This window comes from Adelges cooleyi, unplaced genomic scaffold (assembly GCF_023614345.1).
Source record: "Adelges cooleyi isolate 19-005CV unplaced genomic scaffold, UGA_ACOO_1.1 ACOO_flye_CR_arks_rails_tigmint_CR_PRNA_30, whole genome shotgun sequence".
Classification (NCBI taxonomy): Eukaryota; Metazoa; Arthropoda; class Insecta; order Hemiptera; family Adelgidae; genus Adelges; species Adelges cooleyi.
In genome coordinates this window covers 8,142,251-8,169,164 of record NW_026095971.1, presented here as the reverse complement: position 1 = coordinate 8,169,164, position 26,914 = coordinate 8,142,251, and the positions used below count along the sequence as shown (strand labels likewise).

Genomic DNA, 26,914 nt, shown 5'->3' with positions numbered 1-26,914 from the left:
CTGTCACAGTTATAGTATGTCGAAGTTTAAATTAAAAAAATTACCAAATCTCTCTCCGTGTTTTCCTGTGTTTTAGAGAGAAGAAAGAAATGTTGACACCCGCGGGTTAGATACTGATTTGATCGATTAATACATGTAATAATTGAAATTATTTTGTGCACATTACGCAGATACAATTATAGGTGCTGATTAAAATAAAACAAAATATATAAATAGTCTTACGTTAAGTTGGTGTTTATCTTGAGTTACATGACCAGAAATTGGGTGTAATTTACTAAAAAAACTTGCATGTTTTCTCAAATAGTTTTAGAAAAAAAATAATACACTTACTTATGTGGGTTTCCGCTCAAAGTTCATTGTCCTAAATTCTTTGTAAAGTCATAACGCACATGCCCACATGAAAATATCGAACAAAACTACATGATGTTTTGTGCGGTATACAATTATTCTATATGCGATAGGGAATTTTAGTTTATATATCAATTCAACGTATGTACTCCAACAGTTTCACGTACTTTACCAACATTGATCTAAATACAATATATTGTCCTCAGTTTATAGTTTAACTTTATTAACAATCAACAATTTGGTGTAGTCATCGAGTAAGTTATATTATGGTGATTTGCAGTAAGTAAGGTACTCATATAAAAATTGTATTATAGTTAATTATATTTTCTACAAGTAAATTTAATAATAAAAAATTAATTTAGTTTTTCACTTCAGATTAAGTTAGCTTTTATTGCGTGGCAATTGCTGAAGTATTATAACTTCATTGTTGAATAATCTTGCTTTATATCAATTTTCAATTGTTATGTTGTGTAAGTATTTTAATATAATTATTTATGTTTAGATCTTAAATTGTTTTGAGTCCTACAAATCATAACTAGTTCCATTAGTTAAGTGTCTTTTATAACTCAATTATTAACCCTATGATAAATTAAGTATACCTTTAAATTAAACCTTTACCTTTTAATTAAATGTATAAATTAAATTAATTCATAAGTTGTAATTATAACTTTTAATGTTGACTTTTAATCAATATCAATAAACTAAATTATTTAATCTTTGAAAAGAACATTGTTTAATGAAAACAGGTCGCTACGTAAATTTCAGTTAAATATTTAAAATCAACCTACAAAATAGTACTCATTAAAAGTTAATGGGGTTATAATTTTAATGAATAGTAATTTTTAACTGAAATTTATAATCGAATTTGTTATCGTTAAAAATGGTGTAATCGTTAATTAATTTAATAAACAGTACCCATGACCGTGTTATTTTATAACGGTAAAACAAAATCTTAGTTGATTAAATTGATTAAATTAGAATCATTGTACATAAGTATAATTTAAATTCAACATTATAGTACTTCGACCATATCAGGTTTTTTTCAAACTGATTTCCTATGTCATTTTTTTTGTTTAATTTTTATTTCTATTATGTTTTACTTTACTACAGCCTACTAATTCTTAGTACGGTGAAATGTGTTGCTACGATTTTAATAAAATTAGGTTAGGTTATTGTTAAATTTAATGATATTTTTTCACTATAATAATCAAATGTGGGAAATGTTAAGTATTAATTCACTACAGTTATTCTACTAGTCATTTTTAATAATTTTATCACGTTAACAATTCAATGAAAGCGACTATATTGTATTAACTATAATATGCTGGATTCTCAATCGAACGAAAAAATTACCACACATGGAGTAAAATTATAACTAATTTATAAAACTATGTTCGATTCAACTCGATCTCTCATGATCCAACTCTGGCCAACCAAAATACTGTAACGACTACTAAGTCACCTAGGCCACATCTAATTCAATTTTTAAAAATGTCATGAAATTACTGACTAATTTGAAATTATATTTTTCAAGAAAATCATTATATAATAATTAACTGAGAAGTGAATTCGTTTTGACTTTTGACCGAAAAGGTCGATTTTTTTAGTCGGAGATGCAGACGGTGATGTCCTATAGTATTGTTGTTTGTTAAAAAGTCTAGACAGTTTATTATTGTCAATAAACACATTAACGGTCCGGAGAAGACGTTGTAAAATCAAGGTCAGGTTAGGTTCTACTTGGTATCTACTTAATATGTCAGTTTAGTAAGAGAGTCGGCGTCAACGAGACAGGATCGAGGTTTACGATATCGTATCGGGCTCGTGGGAAACGATCGTGTAGAAGTATTGTCAAAAGAAAATAATAATTAGCCTCTGGCGATTTGGAGAGAGGCGAGGGCAGACTGATGGATACCGATGGTTTTAAGTGCATGGGGCGTACGCGTGGACTTACGGTAAGCATACGAGCTAAGCCAAGTACAAACTATGGTGGAATGCGAAGGCGAAAGAAAACACATTACAGACGGATAACTTCTGAGGAGGCGCGACTCATGCAAACTTGTGTCGACTTGTCGGTGTTTCTGGCCACGACGATGCGGCAGCGCGTGTAAAGAGAGCCCGCCATCATCACTATACCACTAGTGTGGGTGTAGCCACAACTACAGTGCCGTCAGTGGCGAAGGGATGTGTGCCCGAGGGGTGGGTTGCCTATATATACACTGTGTCACGGTATGTTATGCCGCAGACGGTATTTAAAAACATCCACAGCTATTCATCTCACTGTGCGTGTATACTTGACGACAGTTCTATAAATTAATATAGCATTATTAACTATAGTATTTTATTATTGAGTTTGCTTATCGCCGTTTAAGTTGAACGCCAAACATACATACGGACCTAGACTAATTGCGACCATTCGCCTGAACGGGTGCTGACGGAAAAGGTTAGTTTTGAACACGAGTCTGGAGTTAACTCCTGTCAGAATAATTACGTTTTAATAGTATAAAAAAATATTATTAGCAGTACTGTAACATGTTTTTCTATACAAGGTGGATCACGAGAATTCGGCAAATTTGTATGTAAAACATTAATTTATTTCGAATTTAAAACCTCCAGAACAGTGTAATTACCATAAAATTGGCCATGAAGGATAAATATTATATTTTGGTCATAACCATTAACCAGTTTAAAGTATTTTATTATATTTTAAAATAATACAACTTTTTTTGAACAATATAAATGAATAATTAACAATCATGTATTGATGTATGAGTCTATAGTTAGATTAGGTTCGCGTAATTAACATTTTATTAAATTACAACTTTACCGAGTTATTCCTTTTGGAATTAAGACTGAAATATACTGTTTCACTATTATTTTCATAAGAAAATTCGAGGTTATCTAGAAAAATAATTTGTTTTTGCTAAACAATGTTAAAGATTATAGTTAAGTGTATAAAATTACTATACATGTTTTTTAGTTTGAAAGTAAATTTCAATCAATGTAGACACCATATTTTAAAGTTTTAAGTTACTAGCTATCAAAAATAAAACAAATATTTTATTTAAAAGAACCACTATATCTTTATTGAAAGTTCAATGTATATTTCTACCGATCCTGTTTAAACATTAGAGGAGCTAGTTACAACTCTCATCTAAAAAATCATTATATTTCTAACTTTGTACCTAATTGGGTATTAATATTTTCATAGTTAATAAAAGTAAAAATGTCTTGAATAAATATTACTAATTGAAAAATATTATGTTTTTCTTAGAAATTCTGTATTTATTGTGTTAAAATTAAGTTACTAAACCGCATATACCCACGAATTTAAATTAATTTAATACGTTTTTGATTATAAATATTGAATTTAATCAAGTTTGATGATTAATTTATACATACATATACTGCATTAATAGAAGTATATTAATACACAGAGAACTAAATATGAAATTTTGATAAGATATATTGATCATGCTTCTAACGGTCATCTTGCTAGTTTTCAAACTTTAAATTATCTATTAGTCATTTAAGAGAACAACTGTGTTTGACAGCAGCTTTTGAAATAACATTTCAAAACTCCGGTAACTTACCTAACAGTACTGGTCAACCAAAATACAATTTGAGTTACAACGAGTGTGGATTATTCATTAATCACACTATATTTCATAATTCGTATAATACTTTAGGCATATGTGTAGTTTTAATGCTATAAAATGAATGTCAGTTTCCAGTTTTAGTGTCCTAAGATCACATATTACATATTCAAAATTAACGATTTTTCATTATAAATATTCTGTGTTTTTTATAATTATACATTAAACCCAATTAAATATTTATATTTCTTACATGGTGGAATAAATATAATTATTAATAAAACTGATTGTTACTAGCAATTAGGCCTGTATTTCTACGTGGGAGTTTTCGGGACTAAGATTCATTAGGTTAGGCTTCCTTCCGAATTTCCCCTATCCTATACCTTATTATATAATAATTAGAGGAGATAGGGAGCGGAAAAGTGAAAACAGTAGGAGATATAAAATCTCCTAATAGCAATGTTTCCAAAACAATAAGCGGGTGCGTTTTAAAAATGTCCGACGCCAACCGCTTCCTAGTATCGCCCGTTATTCATTGGCACTGCTTTACCGAGTAAATATCACCTGTTGAGAAGCCATCGATTTTTAGCTAAGTATGCTTTTGCCCCTTGGTTCGATATTATCCCACGCAAGTTGTAAATGGTATTTTTATGTACAGTATATATTTTTATTCTTAAAGTCATAGTATTGATAGTATAAGAAATAATTATGGTATGATGGGCTCAGTACAGATTTGGTCATTGAAGCTCGTTCCAGACTTAACGAAAAGTCCTCTCCTTACATACTAAATCAATATAAAATATAAGTAGACAATTTTAACCAATCGGTATGAGCATATTCTGAAAATAAATTAAATTACCTATAAGGTACTGAGTAAAATTTAAAAATCAAACAACTTTTAAAAGTAATAATTTTAAGAAAACTAAAAGGTAACTAAAATATTTTAATAAAAAGATTAGTTAATTTTTAGTAACAGCAATGAATAAGTATTTTAGTAATTTTCAGCTTCAGTTGATAAATTATATCAATCAATATTAATAGTAAAATACAGTTTAAAGAATGTTTCTATTGTTGAAAAGAATAATAAAAATCATACATTTAAAATGGGTTTAAGTATGCTTAATAGTTAATACCCTTCATTTTAAAAATTATATTTAGTTGTGGTCGAAGGGAAGACTTTATTATTTATATTTTCAGCGTTTAAGCATTTCCAAATTTTTCTTAATTGCGCCATGTAAAAATTGAAAACTTATGAAAGGAATTATGTTGAGCTTGGGGTGTAATGCGATGACTGATGAGTAACATTTTAAGTTTATTGTATTTTTTATAATATACCGATTTCCATGTGACTATATCTGCATCAGGGGCAAGTATTAAATTTTTGCCAGTAATAATTGTAACCTAGGGACCGTATAACGTTTGGAGCAAAATCCACATTTTACTCTTATAAATTATAACTTTTAAAATATGTTTTTTTTCATAGTTAAATATACTTTCCAGAATCTGATAATGTTTTCACGCATTTAAAAAGAAAGTTTAAAATATTTTTTTTTGTTAACATGTAAAATATGATTTTTACCCAGAACTTCATCCGGGCCCTTGGTTGTAGTGTATCAATGTATAACAATTAAATAATATTATATTCTTTTTATAATGGAAAGGTTTAAATAATATGGAAGTACTTGACGTGTAATAAAGCACGGGAACACTCGAGTTGAACAAATAAATTTAAAATTGAATCTTAAATTAGCTACTAATACTACAGTAAGACTAGGTATTTTTTTATTAAAAAATGTATACATTTTACTTTTATACTAATATTATCTACTTAACTACGTACTAAATAATTATTAAACTACTATACTATAGTGATTAAATAATTATTATAAAATTATACGAAGCTAAAACTGATTGATTAAAATCCGCGGAGCCAATACCAATTATTTTTTTTTGTTTTTAACACCTACTAAAAAAGGCATTATTTCTACAGAGCTCAAACAAAATATTATTTTTATTTAAATTAAGTAAAAATATTATTTAAATATTTTTAACTGTTTAACAATATTAAAGTTATTTAAAAAGTTTTTTCACTTTTTTTTTAATATTAATTTTATTCTTTACTAAATGGGTCTTACGTGGGCATCCGTAAATGAATTAACTTTTTCATAAGTTTTGTGTTTATTCCAAAACCTCATATAATATTGGTGATAATTATAGTTTAAAATTTAAGAGAAGCTTCGAATAGATTCTATTCTGTGGTATAGAGTTGATTTTATAATAATCGTTATTAATGAATGAAAAAATGATTTAAAATCGATACCCAAATCCATTTATAAATTAAAATTATGTCACGAAAAAACTTTACCTGTAAATTTTATATTCTAGAAAGTTCAATGCGTGTAAAGTACTGACTTAATGCATAATTAGTCGCCTTATGTATGGTCATATTATTTATATAATATAATGTATTATCGATCGAAGGGGAACGGCGTACCAGCGTAGAGTCTAGATGATCAGATAGTATTATTTGCTTTACAAAATACGTTTTTGTCATAACGTTGCTACCTACAAGGGAAGGCTAATAAGATATATCTTTTTGTAGCAAATCCTTCAGAGTTTAACTAGGTTTAAGATTTGATATTGTTCCACGCCGTCGTCAGTGAGACAACCCAATAATATAATATTAGTGTGTGTGTGGTGCTATTCCCCGTAGACTTTCCTTATGGACGTTTTTCTGAATATCCAGCACAAAAAACCTTATTACACAGAAATTGGTTAATTAATATACAATATTGTTTTAGACGACTGTTAGTGTTAATTATACTGTGTTACTGTTAGAGTGTTAATTTGATTAGTTGGTTTATCATATGTATATATTATGTATAATGTATACACTATGTATTGGCTTTATAAAGTCGAGTAGTACTTATGTGTTATATGCAATACTATAATTAGTTTGCTTAGATTTGAATGTTGATGATACGCTTTTATTTTGAAAGGTTCTTGTGCAATATTAACATATGATAATTGATACCTATAGATAAATGTTACTTATGAGTTAACCTAAACAAATTATAGGGTTACCGTTTTTATTTATAATATAATATAATTTTATTTTTATATTTATACTAAATGTGGCAACAGTGATTAAATATTACAAATCCGCTGAGCACATTTTATAAAACGGTAACTTTCTCAAGTCGAGATAAGCGCGTGTGTATTGATATGATAAATTTATATATAATAAGAATTATTATGAACCGCAGAAAACGTCCAAGAAAAGTTTCTTCACATAATTGATGTAATAGTTACCTTCCCCTGCTGATTTAGCAGTTCATATATAATTGTATATTCTACACTCTGGCCAGTGTTCTGATTCTAGTCGGAGCAGATGTATGTCAATATTGTAAAAAAGCCAAAATCATTCATTTGTTTTCTGTATTCACCTTTATAAGTGTTTGTTTATTATTAATTAAAAGTTGATAAATTGTTATAACCTTGTTGTATATAAAAATCAAACTTTCATCATTTTATATATTATAATAATTGAAGAGCCTAAATGACATTGGGTATCAATAGTATCAAAATCATTATGAAATTTATGGATTGGCTTTAAATGTCGAAATGCTTTAATTTTAATTTAACTTTTCGGTTGTTAAAAGAAAATTAGTTTACAGAATTCTGTCTATTATCCCATACTTTTTTATAATTTTAAAAATAAGTATTGAAAATTCACATAGGTATTTTTTTAATTTAACATGTCTGGCTTTAAGTAACAAATAAATATTTTTATTAAGGTCGAACGACTAACTTTTTTGGTGTAAATATTTAAAGAGCTGAATGTCGTTAGCGGCATGCGTTGGCTTGGCTGCTAGATAATCCCAAAGATGATACATTAAAACACAAGCAACGCTGCACAGTCCATCAAACGAACTTTGTTGTATGTTTACATAATGCATGTAGTTATTTTTATTTTACGGCCGTCCACGCTTCCAGATTAGGTTTGAAAAAATGTAAATAAAAAAAATCCTTAATTATACACATAGACTGTATGCAAATTAATACATTCCATCAATTAAATATGTTGCATAAAAGTGAATGTTATAACTAACATTGACGAAGTGAACGGCATACATGCACTGTGCACTCATTACGTATTAGTCTGATATAATGTATAATATTATGTTGCACAGTCCCAATGGACCAATGTAATTTTATTAAAATATCGTTATCCTTTGAATAGTTTACTTAGAATCATTGAAAACTCATCACATTGCATCATATCAATTTTATATAAATATTGTAAATAAAAATGCTTTAAAAGCCGTCAATAAGAGCTATAAAGGAATATTGTAAAATAACAAATACATTATATGGTTGTAGATATAGAAACAGGGGTGTTAAGTGTTTTCTCATTAGCGCATAAATAACCAAATTTAAAAAAAAACATTTTTATCGGATCAGTTGTTATTTAATAACAAAAATTACATCATATGATAATAACTATATATTGATAATTCTAGACTAAAAGTATATATAAATGTAAGCAATGATAACACTAATTACTTAATCATAACAATTATTAGCTTGATTATTTTTTAATCCATCTATAATATCATTTGTTAGCAGACGTTTTGACCCATTAAAGAGTCCACCTTCAAAGTCATAGTCACTCTTCCACTGTCGCGACTACAAAAACATACAATAAAATAAGATAATACGGCTAGATCAGAAAATTCAAAATAGTTATAGTTATAGCTATTAGTTCAATACTTGAAAGTATTAACACTCTCATAAATTAATTTTTTTTTTAAATTTCATGATATTCTAAAAACGTCAAGACAATAAAAAAAAATAAAGCCATAATTTATAGTTTATGTTGATAATCCATTATTTTCCTGTTCTCTCTATTTAAAAATCCACTCTTGGATGTTGGTAGATGATAACATTATACGTATTTGTTATTAATATTTTGATGCATTGTTTTGTACCAAAATTATATTGTTACTCCAGCTATATGTATGGCAGTCATTAAACACGCATTATGGTGATTATAAGACTGCTTAATTGTTACTATGTAATAGCGTATAATAGCGAAAACAATGCAATACCACTCCAAATTCTCTAACCGTTTAATAATCCCATCGAATTTTGTCGTGCACTAGTTGTATAGTTAATATAATACCTTTGAAATGAATGTAAAAACTAACATTGTCGGGCAAACTCTGTATTTTTAAAATCTAAAAGCCAAGTTTTTTAAAAATAGGCTATTGAAAAACGTTTAGATTCGAATTAATGACTTTTTTTAGATTTTTCTTCATATTTTAATTAAAAATTCTATTCTGCCTACTGTGTAAAAACAAACAAATTAATTATTTTGTAAAAACAAAATATCCGAATTAAAAATTAAAAAAAATAACTATAATATTGATCTTTGATAAGTTATTTCGTGTTGGAAATTCTATAAAAATTATACTATTAAGTGTTAACCGAATCATAGTTGCGGGTAAGTGCTGTTGTTTTAAACTTGGTTAAATATCACTAACATAAATATCACTAACCATACGCGTTAAAATATATACATAATACAATTATTGTATTCCTATAAAATATTTACTGTTGCGTTGTAAAGTAACACTTATTTAAATAAATAAACGCACATTAACGTACTATACTATTAAGTATTAAAGCACTCAGTGTTGACATAATAATAAAATGTGTAAATAAGTGCGCCTGACTCTTAATGAGTTGTATAAATAATAACTACAAATGCGGCGTAATAAGCAACGTTGATTTTGAAAATCTCGACTCTAGGAGTTATGTTAACCATTTGACCAGTCTGTCTAAAGTAGCACTAGCCAATACTTATTAACTTCCACTGCGATGTCTACTGCATTGTTTTTATGTTAATTTAGAATTTAATATGATTGTCACACACTCGAGTGCCTATTGTGTAATAATAATTTAATAATAGCAAGTTATGTATCACCCAACAATGTTGCATCGCTTTCAAGACAATGCAATTGTATGTGATACTATTATTTACCATAACAGCAGTCAAAATCTGTGTCAATGGTTATCTCATGTTATTATGTGTATTATACATGATTAACTTTTTCGTACATAATTTCAAACTAAATTAATGTCTGTTATACATATTCTAAAGTATCTTTGCATTGTATGTATATTTAATGGAAGTATAAAGTTGTCATGTTTAGTAGCGTATTTTAGTTTCGACGCGGAACTGAAAGCTATTGTTTTTACAATGTGTGATTTTATTTAATTATTCTATTTTATTTCCCTGTAGTGAACAACTCCTAAACCACTTAATCGATTTTTTTATGTCGCAAGTCTAGATCAGAAATTGCAGGTAAAAGTACTTTACTTGGCTAAAAATGTAAATAATTCAACTCTTCCCTTGTTAAAAATCGAGAAAAAAACAAAAAATGTATATAAATTTCAACTTACGTTGAAAACGCCACATTAAGACTTAAGAGGCCGGAAACCAAAAAAAAAAAATTGCTTATACATCTGTACTTAATTCTGCGTTGATTGGCATATGATAATACATATTTATAAGATCAAATTGACTTGACTTTATATAAATTTTTGACGTTGATACATGTTTTTAAACTTCAGAAATATGCGTCTCCTGTAAAATTAAGATTTTTGCCGTGTAAGGTCATCTATTGGAAATCTTATAAAGATATTGTTTGGTTGTTTATTTCTTTCTCTATCTTGGGTGCAAGCCCCTTCTTATCTGTTTCTTTTTAATATAGTGGAAGGGAGGAAGAATTTTCTAAGAAAAAATGAATAAGCTATTCTTGCAATAAGCACCCAAAAAAGTGTTTTTTTATTTCCAACGAGTCAGCAGAGATAAAATGTCGTTCATTATGACACAAATATAATCTTTTAATTCGGTCAAGTAATTTTTGAGAAAAAGTTTTTCAAAAACACCCGAAAACGGCAGTCCGCATCATTGACTGGCCCCTTAAGTTTGAAAATTAGATTACTGTTAAATATAGTATAGAGTTATAGCATATAGAGTTTTCTCAAAGTCAAATTTTTTTTTATTAATGAAAAACCAGAAAAAAATGAAAAAAAATATGCTCGTATGGTATGAAATTTCTAGGTTTTTGTTTTAAAGAATAAACAGTCAACAGGTACGAAAAAAAAACATGTTTATCATACTGTTGAATGGTGGTTAGTGATTATTGATTACGTTGTATGGGTAACAATAACAACTAATCATTAGGACGTTCAACGCCCATCGAATCGTTTACTTAAAGTTGTAATTATTCCTGAAAACCTTTGACCTTCTCGGGCCCTATACGATCCATCTCTATTATGCTCTGACCCTTCTGAGCTGACTTTTTGTTTTTATATTTTTTTATATCAATTGAGCCACAGCTGATATCGTAGTTTCGAGTTATGCCAACGCAGCCAAAACGTTAAGGATTAAACTATGAAAAAAAAATAAAACAAAAATACGCGGGTCGTAACTGAGGTCAAAGTAGAATTTCACTTACCGCTAAACAAATAATAGGCTTGTGTAGAGCAGTATAGGATATAATCCAACACGCACGTACGTGGTTCCTGGATGACAGCCGACCATCTAACGTAAGGGAATACAATTATTTTTCACCTTAAAAATTCTCCAGTACAAATCCTCGCATGGATGCGAGTCCCAAGGGATACCATGCGGTATTTTTCGAAATATGATATGTCATGATTTTCTTTATGCGAATATTCATATTTAGAAAACAATTTACTTTGGTCAAAAGCAAAAGCGGAAGGTTTTTTTCTTTACCTTGAAGTAAAATATGCATGCTGCCGGCTCCTGAACAGTGCAACAACTTATTTTTATAATTCTATTACAAATATTTATTATTCTATTACACATTTTTTTTTATATATTATATAAAAAAAATTTTACTGAAATTCATCCAACCCCTTCGTGAAATCTCGCGTTTAGTGTATTATTATTATGTGTAGTCACCGCTGTATGCTGGTATGGGTGGAACTTGTCGATAACAGGTTTTAGTGATAAAATGCTTGCGTAGTGTGTGCTCGGGGGTATATAAAGTATGTAGCTTTACACTCTATTAGCAAAAAACTTTAAAAACAGCAAGTTTAAAAAACTTATATTTAATTTACCCGATAAAAGCGGAATGGTATAGTGAAAATTATGAATAACCGAGGTCTATGTTTATCATACTGCCATGTACTTTTTTTGTAAATTAAAAATATTAAATTTATTAAAAATAAAATATAAATAGTTAAAATTTCATCATTTAAAAAACGTCTTTAGTGTATGTTAACAAATATATCAAATGTCTACATATTGTGCATTTTTTTATAATTATTCATCATTAACCAGCTCATCTGACGAGTGCTTAATATACACCGATCACCGACTATCAGCTTTTACTATAATGCACTTTTTAACTTTGTTATATGTATGACGATTTTAAAGAAGAGCAGTCTAAAATGTTTCCTGTACATATGTTTACAGTACTTAAAGTATTTCTTACGATTTCCTGTGATTGAAATATGGATTTATTATATATACTACGGTTTTGCAAAAAGAAACTTTTCCACTCTTTATCGGATTATACGGTAAAACCATTTTTTGACAACAAATGTACTTACAAAATGTTGAGTTATTTTTTAAACTATCGTTTTTAAGTATATAAACCTACTATCGATTAATGTTTTAATTAAGGGTGTTCCAAAATCTTTACATGCCATTTAAAGATACACGCAATTATTACAAATTAAAACTGTAAATAAAACAAATTGTTTCAAGTCCTTTCTATGAACTAATAAACAGTAATTACTATTACTCGTATGATTTTCTTGATCAAGAATAGACTGATTTTAAAGTCTGGTACGGCCGCCTCTAAAAAGGGTGGTATCTTCTATTAGACAAAAAGATACAGCTTAGAACTAGTGTCGAATTGTATAAGTTTTCTATATTTTTATTTGCATAAAAATCTCAAAATCACTTTTACAAATTGATGATTGATTGAAACTAAGGAGTATAATATTATACTAATTTTTTTTTCATTTATTTTGTAATGTTTAATTAAATTTTTGTTGGATAGGAATTAATTTATCGATTTTTTTAACATTTAGGTTTAGGTATGCTGTATTTACAAAACTTTAAATCACATTTAATTTATTTTTAACGTTTTATGTTTTTTTTTTTATATTAAAATGTTAAATCTTTCGACCTGTTGTGTTGACAACAATTATTTTAATGAGCGTACTGTTCAGTGACCTTAACGAGTTCCCGACGAAAGTAACAAACATTATCAAATCAGCGATCACCAAAAACCGAGCCTAAAATTAAAATAATTTATATATATATATATAGAGAATGTTTTTATACGCACGCTTTATTACCTGTACATATGCTACATAATTTTTTGAACTACTGAATGTTTTATAATTTTAAATTAGAAAATTACTCTAATAGTACACATGTGTAAGGCACTTTGTTACCAAATCACATATGCAGTGGAAATATATAGTTGCACGGTATAAAGACGTTTTTTAAAGCGAGAAAAATAAAAGAACAACTCTAGTATAAAATGACGCGGATGCAGTCATATAGATAATTTTGAAAATCTATTATTTAAGGAATGTTCCGGCGTAGATTACTTGTACATACCTTACGCGGGTATATCTTTTTAAAAAAATTATTTAACAACAAAAACGTGAAATTAAAAAAAAAATGATTTTTTTGCTTTTTAAAATGTCTGAATCTCTAGTATTTTCTGTTTCGATATCTGTACATTCTCACAAGTCATATTATATTACATCTATTGTTGTAGCATATTTTTGTACATTACAAATAACTTTAGACAGATTGATATTTATGGGGATGGGAGGAGGTAATTCTCACTTTGGTAAGGTATAGTGTAGGACATTTCTCTGTTGTGTTATTGGTATAGTAGGTATAGTATATTGCACATAATTTCAGACTCTTAAATTCATTCAACATGCTGAGAAGTTTATTCTCTTCTTGGCGAAAACAGCAATTCAGTAAAACGCAATACACAGACGGTTATACGAAATTTAACACTTCGCAGTTAAAATGTTATTATAGCCCTCATAATTCGTTTTACGTTCTTAATTCACATTAAACAATAATAGTCAGTTTAATAATATACACTACTTTAAATACTCTAGCCATCTTAATATGATTGTTGTGGAAAATAGATGTGTTTTAATTACCGACAAATTTTAATAAGCATCTATTTGTCATTTTTTTAGCTAATCAAAACTTTTATTCATAGTAATTTGTTTTCATAAAATAATATATTCCAAAACATTTAGTCAAAAATCTTTTTAGAGTGTTGATCTTATAATTTCACTTAAGTTTTTTATCAACATCTAAATCTATCAGATCATTGTAATTATACATACTCTAATATCAAATTGTACTGCTATATATTAAAATAATTATTATGTTCATATATTATTATAAACAATTATGTATAGTGTATTATAGTATTATATTATATTTAAACGACTAGTATTATTTATACAGTTATAATTACCATACTTACTTATTGTGGTGCATACGCTATACATGTTTATGTTGATGTCAGGATTTGGGTAGGTGTATTATTATAAAAAATTAAAAAATAATATAAGAGAGGGTCGAGGCAATGAAAAATGGCATGCTGGTTTATAATCTAAAAATAAAAATTTTACCATACAAAAAAGTTTACTAAGTAAACTTAAATTATAATATTTATACTTTTCCGGAAACAATATAAAAATGTTAAAATTTAATATATAAATATGCTTTTTTTAATATTTTCCTGGTCATTTAATTATGTGACGTAAAAATTGTAATTACAATTATGCCAAAAGGATGCACTATGCACAGTTGGGATTGGTGAATTATGAAACTGTTAAAAGCAATAAAAAATACCCAAATGAATAATTAAATTGAAGATAAGAACTCTTTTAAGGTTCTGACTTCTGGGTGTATAGTAATTTAGAGCACATATTTTGTATACTTTACTCTAACCGAACCTTACAGTATATTTTAAAACGTCTGCTCCAATATGCTAACAGTACTCTAAGTTACTCAGTTTTACTGTAACAATCCTTATTTTTACATCCGGTGTGTGTTAGAATAGATACTTCTACAAACAAATTGAATGAATGTACTTTTATAGTTTATAGATCATTTGGATCCCAGAATGTATGACCTAAATGTTTACCAGTTATTATTAAAGTCGCTGTATTACACAACTCTGTATAGTAATAACTGCAGTGGAGCTGATTGGATTTAGTATGACGAAAAATTCTTATTTCAATGAGCGCATGTGAACTTTTTTTTATCAGCATTGTTTTGTTATACGAGGGACTTGCATCATGATACAATAATAATAGTATTACGCCAGCTGTAGGCGTCGCCGCATATTTATAATCTCTACATTAACGTTCTCATTAGCCGACCGTGTTACTGAATTAATTAATAATTATGTTATCCTTATTAACCGTTTATATTATGATTTTATTTTCGTTGATTTTAGTTCTATCGTTTAATTGAAGGTCTACCATCAACAGTTTATTTATTGCCAAGGTGGGGGGGGGGGGCGCGGAAACAGGTTTCAAGTTAATATACAATTATTTAAGTTTACTCTCTCTTTCTATTTGTAACAAACTAGTAACTAAATTTACCATCTTTTATGGGAATCAAAAAAGAAGTCATGTAAACCGTAAATAATTTGACTATCACAAAGAGAAACTAACTTACTTATATACTGATAATAATTTACTTAATCAACAATTTTATACCTAGTAGGTAAATTTACCGATACATATGCAAAAAAAAGTTTAATAGGATAATATCATACATTCACAAACTCTAATAATATAGATTTCAGATTTGTTAGTATTTTACAAACATTTAAAATGTGTTTGTAACAAAAACGTCAAAATATTTGAAAACTAAGCTTTCAAGACAAATATACTAAAGTCGCATGGTTAAACATTAGGTGAGTAATTGGTTTTCAAGGCAAACAGAGGAAAGGCCGATTTTTGTTTATAAAGAAAATACATTTGGAACCATCTTATCTTCGTGGGATTTAATTGAAAAGGGAAATGAACGATACAGTTTATGTTATAAATTAGAATTGACTCTGTCAGAATTTATTAATATACACCATAATTTTAGTATCTAAATAAAAATTAAATAAAACTATCTCTTTTTACCAACGCAACTAGTACAAAAAAGAAATTAATTAAACATTAAAAAAAGTTATTATTAAATTAAGTAAATATAAACATTTGATTGTCTATAAATATAAATATTTATTACATATTAAAGGGTAAAGTATGAAAAAGTATGACTTAAATACATCAATACAAAACATGGCTACACTTTGATATTTAAATAAGATTTAGTATTTACTGATAGCCTCGTAAAATTAGTTGATTGTTAGGAATCGATGCGCCTTACAAAAACAACTTACATTTAAGTACTATGCAAAAAGCCTTAATCAAACATATTTAAAATTGAAACCGTGAGACTTTTCCACCCAAATAGATTTTACTATATTTTGTCTGTGGTCATTGATATTTGTTTTAAAATAATATAGTATTATCCGATTTCATGTTACAGTAATTTTCTCTAGAAAATTATTATGTAAGCTATTAAAACCTCGTTCTATTTAATAATAAGCAATATATTTAATATTTATAGTTTATCAAATAATCTGAAACAAGCAAAAATATCTTATGCGACTTCTATAAATATGTGAGAAAAAAATGTAATTGACACCAATACTATCTTCAATGATTCCAGTAGATTAGGTTAGATGTCTTCTACACAAAGTGTCGCTGATACTGAATACATTTGCAGGTGTTTTGGCATGGTATATAGTATTGATAAGTTTGTAAACAAAATCATTTATTAGAAATGATTTTATAAATCAATAAATTACATAATAGATATTAGTAGATATTTTAAACAGCAAACATCTAGATTTACTTATTTATTAACTTTTACACATGATTTACTAATTTATTGGGAATAATGTTTCAGGAAATATTAGAAAGTGACGGAATGCAGAATGTTTTAGGAAATATAGCGGCCACATTGGTTATTTTATGTTCAATGATTGTCGTTTCGATACAGGAGTCAGCAGTTCAGTCATCTCTAAAAACTAACCAAAACGATCAAGTAAACCAAATTACTTAGATAATAAATGTAAATAATAGAATATCATCGTTGATCTAAAAAACATTCTATGTAAAAAACTATAATTTTATGAAATTTTTTTTAAATTTATTTCAATTAAAATGTTTCAGCATATTTCATGCTCTTACAAGTTAGTTATTTTATATGTATGTGCAATATTTTACGTAGGTAGTCATATTTCGTAATTTATACTAAAATAAGATAAATGATAATATCGCCGCTCCGGTTGAACAATGACTCAACTGCAAAAATTTAAATTTTACAGGAGAACGAAAAAACCAAATTATTTTCACTAAAATGTTATGGGTTGTAATTTAATGGAATAGGAATGCTTGGGAAATTATTACAACTACAGTTACATCGTTTTGTTACCTTATGCGTACGATATATTTTAACACATTGAAGCATTTAGCCCATTTTATTAAAATAAAAAAAGATTTAGTGAACAAATACTCAACAAATATTATTGACACACAAAGTTTTTGAAAACTATTAAATATCGCATAATGTTATTAAAACTATAATTTAGAGATGCTAAAATATCAAAAAAAAAAATGTTGTCACTGACCCAGAGGACTTTTTTGGATCAACGATGTTAAGTAATTTTTTAAAAATGTACAAATATCGTTGTACACAATGCCATTTAAGTTCTATGTGAACTCTCGTTATGTTATTGAACACATATAGTATTGTGTAGTGTGTAATATGAAGTAAATTTGTTTAGGTCCTTAAAATGTTTTAATGCTTTGTTTTCAACCAGTTAAATATTAACAATATTTTTTTTAATCCATTTTAGTCAATAGTAATATCAAATTATAGGTAGTATTAAAAAACGGCTTCTTGAGTTAAAAATCATGTTTTATTCATAGTTGAAAGACGGTTATTATGCAAGACATTTTTAGGTGAGTTATAAAGTACAGTAAAATAATTTCAAAAAATATAATTTAACATATTATTATATTTTCTCACAAAATTATTATTATTATTAAAAAAAAAATTGTTTGGGTTGTGTAGGTCGAATACGTGCGGTAGACATGCCGCCCCCCATGCTGCATCCGGTGACGCAGCTCGACTTTAATCACTTTAATTTACTCTTTAGTATCAGACACAATTTTTTAATTGAAAAAGCAATTATTAAATTTATTCAGATTTTTAATAGTTACAATTACCCTTAAAAAAAATTATTTCATTTTTTTAAGTTTTAATATTTTTTGCCAATTAAGAGTCATCTCGATGTAGTGAAATACTTATGAATAAGAACGTCTAGAGAAACATTTCAGCTTACATAAAACTACCTCGTCTTTTAGTCAAATGTTGTAATCCTGATTTCTGTCAGAGATAAACCTGTCTAATATGAAAAGCCTGCAGCCATAACCAACCATTTTGCGACCAATTAAACTGTAGTCCTCTTCACTATTACATATTCAATCTATTATAATAGGATGGATTTCCAAGGTTTGTTAACTTCATAAATGAGGCAGAGTAGGTAGATAGCTAAATACGCAGAGTCCTGCATAACATTTAAACTGAACTATATAAGTTCCTGCACGGTATTCAAATATAAATATTTTACTGTTTACCGGACTCAAAATTAAATTTATTTTCAGAAATTAAAAAAAAACTCATTTATGTTAAAAAAAAATTAAAGAAAAATAAGTCGAATGTATTTTTATAATTTATAAAGGCTGTATTTATTTTGAATGATATTACAGCTTACCAATACAAATATTAGCACACAAAACATACAAATTTTAACCACACCAACTATACTATATTAAGTTGTCAGTCCTAAGTCTGAGTAAAGTGGGAAGGAAATTTGATTTGTTTTTGTTGTGTTTTACTTGCCACACCGTGTAGGAACTTATAAATATTTAAATTTAAATTCTGTATTGAAACTTGCATTTGAACTTTGTTTACCTACTATGTCTCATATAGGAAATTACATTACCTGTCCTACATTTCATGGGTGCCAATTTGGTTAGGAGTATGTAGAAATAATTAAGGAAACAGTTAAAAGAAAGTAATCAAGTATCATTCAACTAAAATAATAATCTTTCGTATTAATTAATAATTATCTTTTATTGTATTAAAAAAAAATTAACATTCTGAAGACATTTGTTTGAGAAAGAAAGAGATTCCACTTGAAAAAATCCTTTCGAGTATTATAATATAGGTTAGTACCAATTAAACAATGTTACCAATGAACTTTCTTCAAAATATTAAAATGATATACAATTTAACTTAAACTAGTAAATTTAATTAATTCATTTTATACAATAAATATATTGTCGGAAGCCAAGAGGAAATTAGATTAAAGAATTATTTAGGGCCGGATTACTTAAATTTTGTAAAAATAATAAAAAACCAGATCTAAGATATATGTTAATACATGATCGATAATTCATAATTTTTACAGAACCTGATTAGTGATTACTGACTTATCAGAAAAAAACTTCGACGAAATTATTTAAATATCACTGAAAGAATTGCGGGATTTGTGTTACTTACCAAGAAATGATCATGCTTGTAAATGAATAGAATCATGTCTGATTTTCAAATCTATTTCCCCAATATATATTGTCTAATAAACCTTCAGACATCGATTTATTGACAAGATGTCTTTTTTCTGTTAGGTCGTTCACTTACTGCTTTGTCAGTGCTAGGTGTAAGTATTTAGTATTCTATTAGAATACCTGTATACAAGAATATTGAGAATACAGCATGATTTGTTTATCGTGGATTACTCAATATCTCACTGGATTAATAATTTTATTTTTATTTTCATAGTATTTTTATATAATGTATAGCAGTTTTTAAAACTTAAATGGAAACGTATATATTTTATTAACTTTTTAAATTGGGAATAACGTACTAAAAATTTAGACTGGTTGATAACCAGTTTTAAACAACTATTTTTAAAGTTATAAGAGTTCAAAAGTTAGAATAGAAGGGGGAATGCTACAAATGATACCACACTCTACCATTCCTCCTGCTCTAACTAGAAACTTCAATAACTTTAAAAATAGGTAGTTATCCAAAACTGGTTAATGAAATGTTTTGCGGGTCCATTTAACTTTCAAAAGTTGATATAAAATTAAACTAATTTGGGAGGGGGGAGGAAATGTGTGGAACATTGAAATCATATTATATGAAAACACTAAGTAAAAAAACGCAATTGTTAATTAAACCCAGTGGGATATGAGTGGTTCATGAAAAAAAATCAACCTGTATAGTAATTATATTTTAAACACTTCAGCAACGACTTTACCCCTTATATAATATAAGTTGAGTCCTAAAAATCTTATGTAGCGGCTTTGTTCACGATTAGTGCGATTATTCGAGAATATATTTTTAATGGAGACGAAAGATTAATCTAAAAGCTTTTTTCCTAAATTTTAGTATATCAGAAAAAGTTAATCAAGAGATGTCCCAAAATATTTAGTAAGATATCATAGTTAGTAATTAGTATATTATAATACCTAATCTTGCATTATGGTGGGTAAACATTTACTAATGTTTATTTTAACAAAGAATCTATTCATATTACTTGTACGTCTTTCCAATAAGTTGTACATTTCTATTAAAAAAAACATGTTCAGTGTGTATGTAATATAAAATAACATCATAAAAAATATTTTTATGCCGAAGAAGAGACAGATGCGACATTACAAAGGCAACTGAACTAGTCCTTAGAGAAGCCTACTCCCGGTCAAAAAATCTGTAAGATAATTAAAATCACAATAACATGGATATTATCAAAATCTCACCCAACCTAACTGATATATGTGAGCAATTAACTTATTGCTCATTGCTGTAATTGTTATATTATTAAGCTTGATTTTTTTTTTATGTATAATGAGTTATTTATTTTTAAAATGTGTTTAATATGCCGGTGTTATTTGTTATTACTCGTACTTAATATTCGTGTATAATATTAAAATATTATTTAAATAGAATAACGTTTTCTAGGATAACTTAGATTATACGAGGTCGTTTGACGAAGACCAAGAAGAAAAACGAGCATGGCGAGATTTGCAGGCGGTGGGTTGGGGAAAGCGAAGTTGGCAGAACTTAAAATCAACGTGGGGCAAAAGGTCTCATGATTGGCAAAACCTACGTTCGTCATGGGGAAAACGACAGGGCTGGCAAAAGTTGCAAAGTGGATGGGGAAAACGTGGATGGAACAACATGCAGTCTGGTGGCTGGGGAAAGAGGTCTAACGACCAAGTAAGAAAAACAAACATGTTAATTTAGGATTAGAAATGTTTCTACGGTCTTATTTTATCAAAATTTTATTTATTTATTTATTTAATTTAAGACTAATATATCGAAAATAGATAGGACGACTTTCCAAAATTATACATCTTAATAGCGTACGGACCTTAAACCTCTAAAAATTAGTAGGATCATAGAGCGAAAGGTTAAAAAGCTATTTAACATTTAGTATTGTAAATCTATAATATACAATTATAATAATAATAATATTATATTATAATATCCAGCTTAATATAATAACGAATATAATAACAAAAAACAAAAATATGTAAGTATTAAATAGGTAAAAAATGTATCTTTTATAAACATTTACAAACGTGTTTTCCTCTAAGATCGAAGTATATTAAAAATAATATTATAGACTTTTTGTTTTGTATTTTTAAAACTTTTAAAATTAAAATTGCAACCCAACCATTTTAAATGCACTTTATCAATTAAAAACATTCTGCTACAATAAACTTCTGGGCACGGTTACGTTACACTATCTGGTCTTATTCTGCATTGTCACCATTCCGTGATATTTTGAAGATCATCACATTGTCCGCAGAATACATGTTACCTGCTGGCATTATAGGTATAAATTAAAAAAAAAAAAAGTCAAAATGTATAATGCCTCCTTAACGGCTACCATAAATTAATCACGCTATAATTAATTTTTAAAAATTGATCATTTCAGTAGATATGTTTGTATTAATAATTTTAGTTATTGCTCTGTTGAGTAGGTAATATTTAGTACGTTTCTTGGTTCCAAGACATCGAAAAAAACAACATGTTAAAAATTAATAATTGGTTGATTTTTCGACCACTTAATTTGGATAAATCAGCGGAATTGTATAGCTATCAATCAGATTTCTAAAAATAATTGTATTATAGTATACAGTTTTAATGAAATATAGCTGGTTAACACTGACAACTTTCTAAACACAAGTGACAGAAGTTTAATATGATTTAATACGCATAGTACGTACTGCAAATTGGTTTTTATGCGTATGCTATTAAAATGACTTGATTATAAGCTTCATGTGCCTACCACTCAGATAAATAATCCTGATTAAATTTAAAACAATACTGTATCAATCAATGTATCACTGTTCAATGTTTATTTTCTAATAAGTTAATATTTAACATTTTTTCGTTGCTATTATAGATTTTAAATCAATTTCCTCAGAACGAAGAGTATACAGAAAAAAATGATGATGATAATTCGGCGGAAATTTTTCCCCAGGCTAAAAGGTCGTGGGACACTTTACAAGGGTCTTGGGGAAAGAGAGCCGCTGATTGGACAAGCTTTAGAGGTAAGCCGGTAAGCCAATTTTTTTCTTGATAATTCTGTTAATTTGTTTTTAGTTATAAACAGTTTTTTTAAATGGTATAAGGTATGTAATTGTATGTAAGGCATGTACAATTTTATTCATTTTTGGTATACTAAAATATGGTATGGCTTCATTAAAAAATATTCGAAGCAGCTTTTTCATTCCAAACACTTTACTCTTCTTTTGAAGGGTTTTAAAATAATTCTGTCTATATTACTGACATAATAATGTATGAAGTATTGAAGGTATATAATCATTACAGCAAATTAGAAATAATTGTATAAAGTATTATTGATTGTAAAAGTTAATTGTTTTGACGTTGATTTATATTTCCTAAGATAAAATTCGATTCCCACAAGACAGAAATTAATTTTATGAAATATTTGTATAGAAGTTTATTATTGGAAATTTTAAAAATAGATAGAGTAACTTAATCACTAAAAATGAGGGCTAATTTTAAGATTTTATAAACAACTTCTAACCTCTTAAGAAATTAAATGTTTTTCTATAGTGGTTTTTTCCCCTAATTCTTTATCCCCGTAAATCTGGATCTCTGCGATTCATAGCTAATCAGTACTCGTTACAGTCACTTTTTCTTACCATTTCTTAAATAAAATCGCTTCTTCACGTCTATTTATCCTTTTTCACCTATTTCAAAATGTATAAGATAAGTATTTAAAGAAAAATATGTTTTGACAACGAAAATTGATGTATGTTAGCTTCCTTCCCAAGCTGAGAGAATTTGGGTTTTTAATTAGCAATACTTATATAATAATTAATAATGTATGTATGAATACATATATATTATTTTATAAGTGTTAACTTTAAAACGAGACATTTATTAAGCATTTTTTTTCTCACCGCCCCCCCCCTTGCTTTCTCCCTGCTTCGACAAATAAAGGTTAATTTACAAATAGAGGTTTCCGCTTTTTTTTGCCTGATTTAATGAGTATTGACTGTATAATTGTTTTCCTTTATCATCAACTTTAATTTAATTAACTTGTTCGGTAGAGTCAACTACAAAATATTTAGATGTCACTTATTGAAACCCCATTTTGTAAATGCAACGAATTTTTTTTTCGTGCACGTTGCACTCCTAACATGATCAAGTACACCTTTTTTACTGATATGTATTCTTACTATTTGCCTGTTTTATTATTTCTAGTTTGTTTTTCGCTACACAACGAAATCGCAGCTTATTTTATTTATTTTCTGCAGCCGGCTTGTATAGGACTACTTTTATACGGGTTCATTTGTAAATCTAAATAATACATTTATACAATACCAATATGCTCATTTCCATACAATACCACTAACCGCCATATTCTTGGAGACAAATAAAATTTTCTTTGTTCGACTTCAAATTATAATACAAATACCGTTACAACTAGAAGTGTTCAATCAATTCGAATTCCACGTAAAATCAAACCGGTGTGTGTAACCATCGAATAATAGGGTATAACCTTTGAAACTTTTAAAGTGTAATCTTTAAAATAAAATGAATGAATGAAATATACATAATATTGCAATAGCATTTATTTTCATCACTTGGAGTGTTCGTCACGTGCACAGATGCCAGTGTGACTGTTACAAATATATTATGCAGTATATGTTTAAAAGTAATCCCAAAAAACACTTTATGGTTTAGGATCACCGAACGGAAACCTCGCTGTACAGTTCGTTTACTACGGTGCTTGATTACAATCCAAGAAAATTCCGGTTATTGTACCATAAAAAACACAATGGAGTGATTGCACCCGTAGAATCAGCGTGCCATGTCCTATACAGCTGCAGTATTACGTTATTGTCTTGTCGTTAAATACAGACAAATAATAATAATTCATCAGTCATCATAGCTCGGTCTGATATTTTTTTGTTACCAATTCCAAAAGTATTCTATAATAAACTGTAATCGCAGTATTCAGTCTAGGTCTCGACGGCGACTTTAATTATTAAAATTTCAAGTATAGTACTTTATTAATAAATATAAACAGATTTTTGTTTAAAACCGCTTATATTAAATAATATGTTATATATGAATTGGCTACAACAACAGTTTTTAGTATAATTTTATTTACTGATCTAAAATGGAACTTAGCTGCTCGGCTTTGTTTATATTCGTTTAACTATTAAAATCGTTATTTTTAATATTATGTTCTTTTTTAATTGTTTTGTATTATATTTGTGCAGGTTCATGGGGAAAAAGAAGTCAACCGTTGGACTACTTAAACGATTATTCTAGCTACAGAGACGACATTTATAAAGCTTACAATTTTCCGCCAGGTAACAAAGCGTGAATTCTAAAATACTATAACTAATATGTTATACCTAATCCGTATATTATGCGAATTATGAATAAAATGCTTAAGAACTGAATTAGACATATTTAAATATGCTCGGAAGCAATAATTGTCATAGATAAACGTCTGGCCTGTAGTGTGTACATCATAAAGCAAACAGGTTAACGGACCACGGGAATGATTGAAGATTTTGAATAATTATAATAATAGTATGAATTTACACCCTCGTTTTCTTTCAAATTCACACTGAAATGCGTTTTCTCTACAAATTACACGGTCTGATAAAATTTAGGGTGGCTTTTGTCCAAAGGATGAAACTGACCTCAACCGATAGATTTTTTCCCGTAGAATCCAAATCTGTCTTAGCACGTCAAGTTCCGGAGAAAATAAATGTTAAATTTGGGAAAGTCGCTAAGAACCCGCTATTTCAAAAATAAAAATCATATTGTACCCATCAAATTGAACCACTAAAAAAAGAACTCTGAAATAATAAATGACTTATACATATAAGACATTATAATAATCCCTTAATTAACCCCTTTATTGCATAATCCCTTTATTGTTTAAAATTCTAAAAAAGTAAAAAACATTAATCAAAAATATATTAATAACCTGTGGGCGTTGCAAAGGTTAATAATCAATTTTCACGCTCGGGGTAAATTTGTATATTTTTGATCAATGTTTTTTTTTTTTTTAGTATTTCAGGGGTTTAAACACAATGGATTATGCTATAACTTTTTTTGGGGTAATTATCATTTCAGGTTTTTTTTATCGTGGTTCAATTTGATAAGAACAAGTTTATTTTTATTTTTGAAATAGCAGGTTTTTAGGGTTTTTCCATCATTAACACTATTTTCTCAGGAACTTGACGTCCTAGGATAATTTTGAAGACAGAATTGGATTTATCGTGAAAAAAACCAACCGGATAAGTTTAGTTTCATCTTTTGGACAAAACCCACTCTAAATTTTGTCACACCGCCTTATTACCTATTTACTCGCCAAAGATCACATACGTTAATTAATTATTGTTCGATGGTCCTATCTAATAATTAATTAACACAATAAATAAAGAAAATTGTTTTACTCATAAATAACTATTTGTAAAAACCAAAATAATTTTTTTAAATATTCAAATAAATATAATATTAAAATAATAGTTTAAAATTATTTCATCATGATCATAGATAAATAACAACTGTTTAAACGTGATAAATATAACAGTACGTTGTATGATGGTTACATAATATTATAGATCAACATACTTTTTGGATATATTCAATGGTATAAGCCCTTGTTTTTTTATTAATTCTGTTTTCTAATTAATTAATCCTAATTCCTATTTAGGTCCTAAAAACAAGTTAAGATTCCCACTTACAATATTTATAAGCAACAAGTATATTGTGTTGATTAACTTATGTGTGTCAATTGTTTTTTTAATATTTTAGGTTACAGCAATTATTTATCGAACTACAAAATGGAAATCGACACTTAAAAAGTCAACTCTTTTTGAGAGAATCACCATTTCAAATAAATATATTATATGTATTGTTAGCTCTATATCAGTTTTTGAAAATAAATGTACGTCTCCTCAGTTTTATGATTATACTAAATTATTCTTTTAAAGTTATGTTTTGCCTTTATAATAATTTGCTTATTTGTATGGTTTAGGCCCAATTTATTTTTTTAAATATTTTATTTCTTCTATAAATATACAGCATGTCGAATGTAGATACTAAAAAAAGCTTACCTCTACTATTACTTTGTTCTATCCAACAAAACATAATTTTAAAATATTTTCCTGATTATTTTTACAATAATTTATTTATTTTAAAATTATATTATATACTACAATTTAAT

General features: G+C 27.8%; 1 protein-coding gene across 6 annotated transcripts; it reads left to right on the top strand.

Moving 5' to 3' along the window:
- The first annotated feature begins 493 nt into the window (after positions 1-493).
- Positions 494-26,652, top strand: LOC126838477 (prothoracicostatic peptide). 6 transcript variants are annotated; one of them, XM_050572954.1, is made up of 6 exons: positions 494-602; positions 17,014-17,151; positions 21,139-21,396; positions 22,592-22,739; positions 24,948-25,040; positions 26,503-26,652. In XM_050572954.1, exons 2-6 carry the CDS (start codon positions 17,035-17,037, stop codon positions 26,547-26,549), a joined length of 663 nt encoding a protein of 220 aa, XP_050428911.1. In that variant the 5' UTR covers positions 494-602; positions 17,014-17,034; the 3' UTR covers positions 26,550-26,652. The 6 variants fall into 6 exon arrangements, 5 of the variants coding, with proteins under 5 accessions (XP_050428911.1, XP_050428912.1, XP_050428909.1 ...); XM_050572955.1 differs by having other exon boundaries at positions 536-636; XM_050572952.1 differs by lacking the exon at positions 494-602 and adding an exon at positions 2,177-2,300 and having other exon boundaries at positions 22,613-22,739.
- Positions 26,653-26,914: the final 262 nt, after the last annotated feature.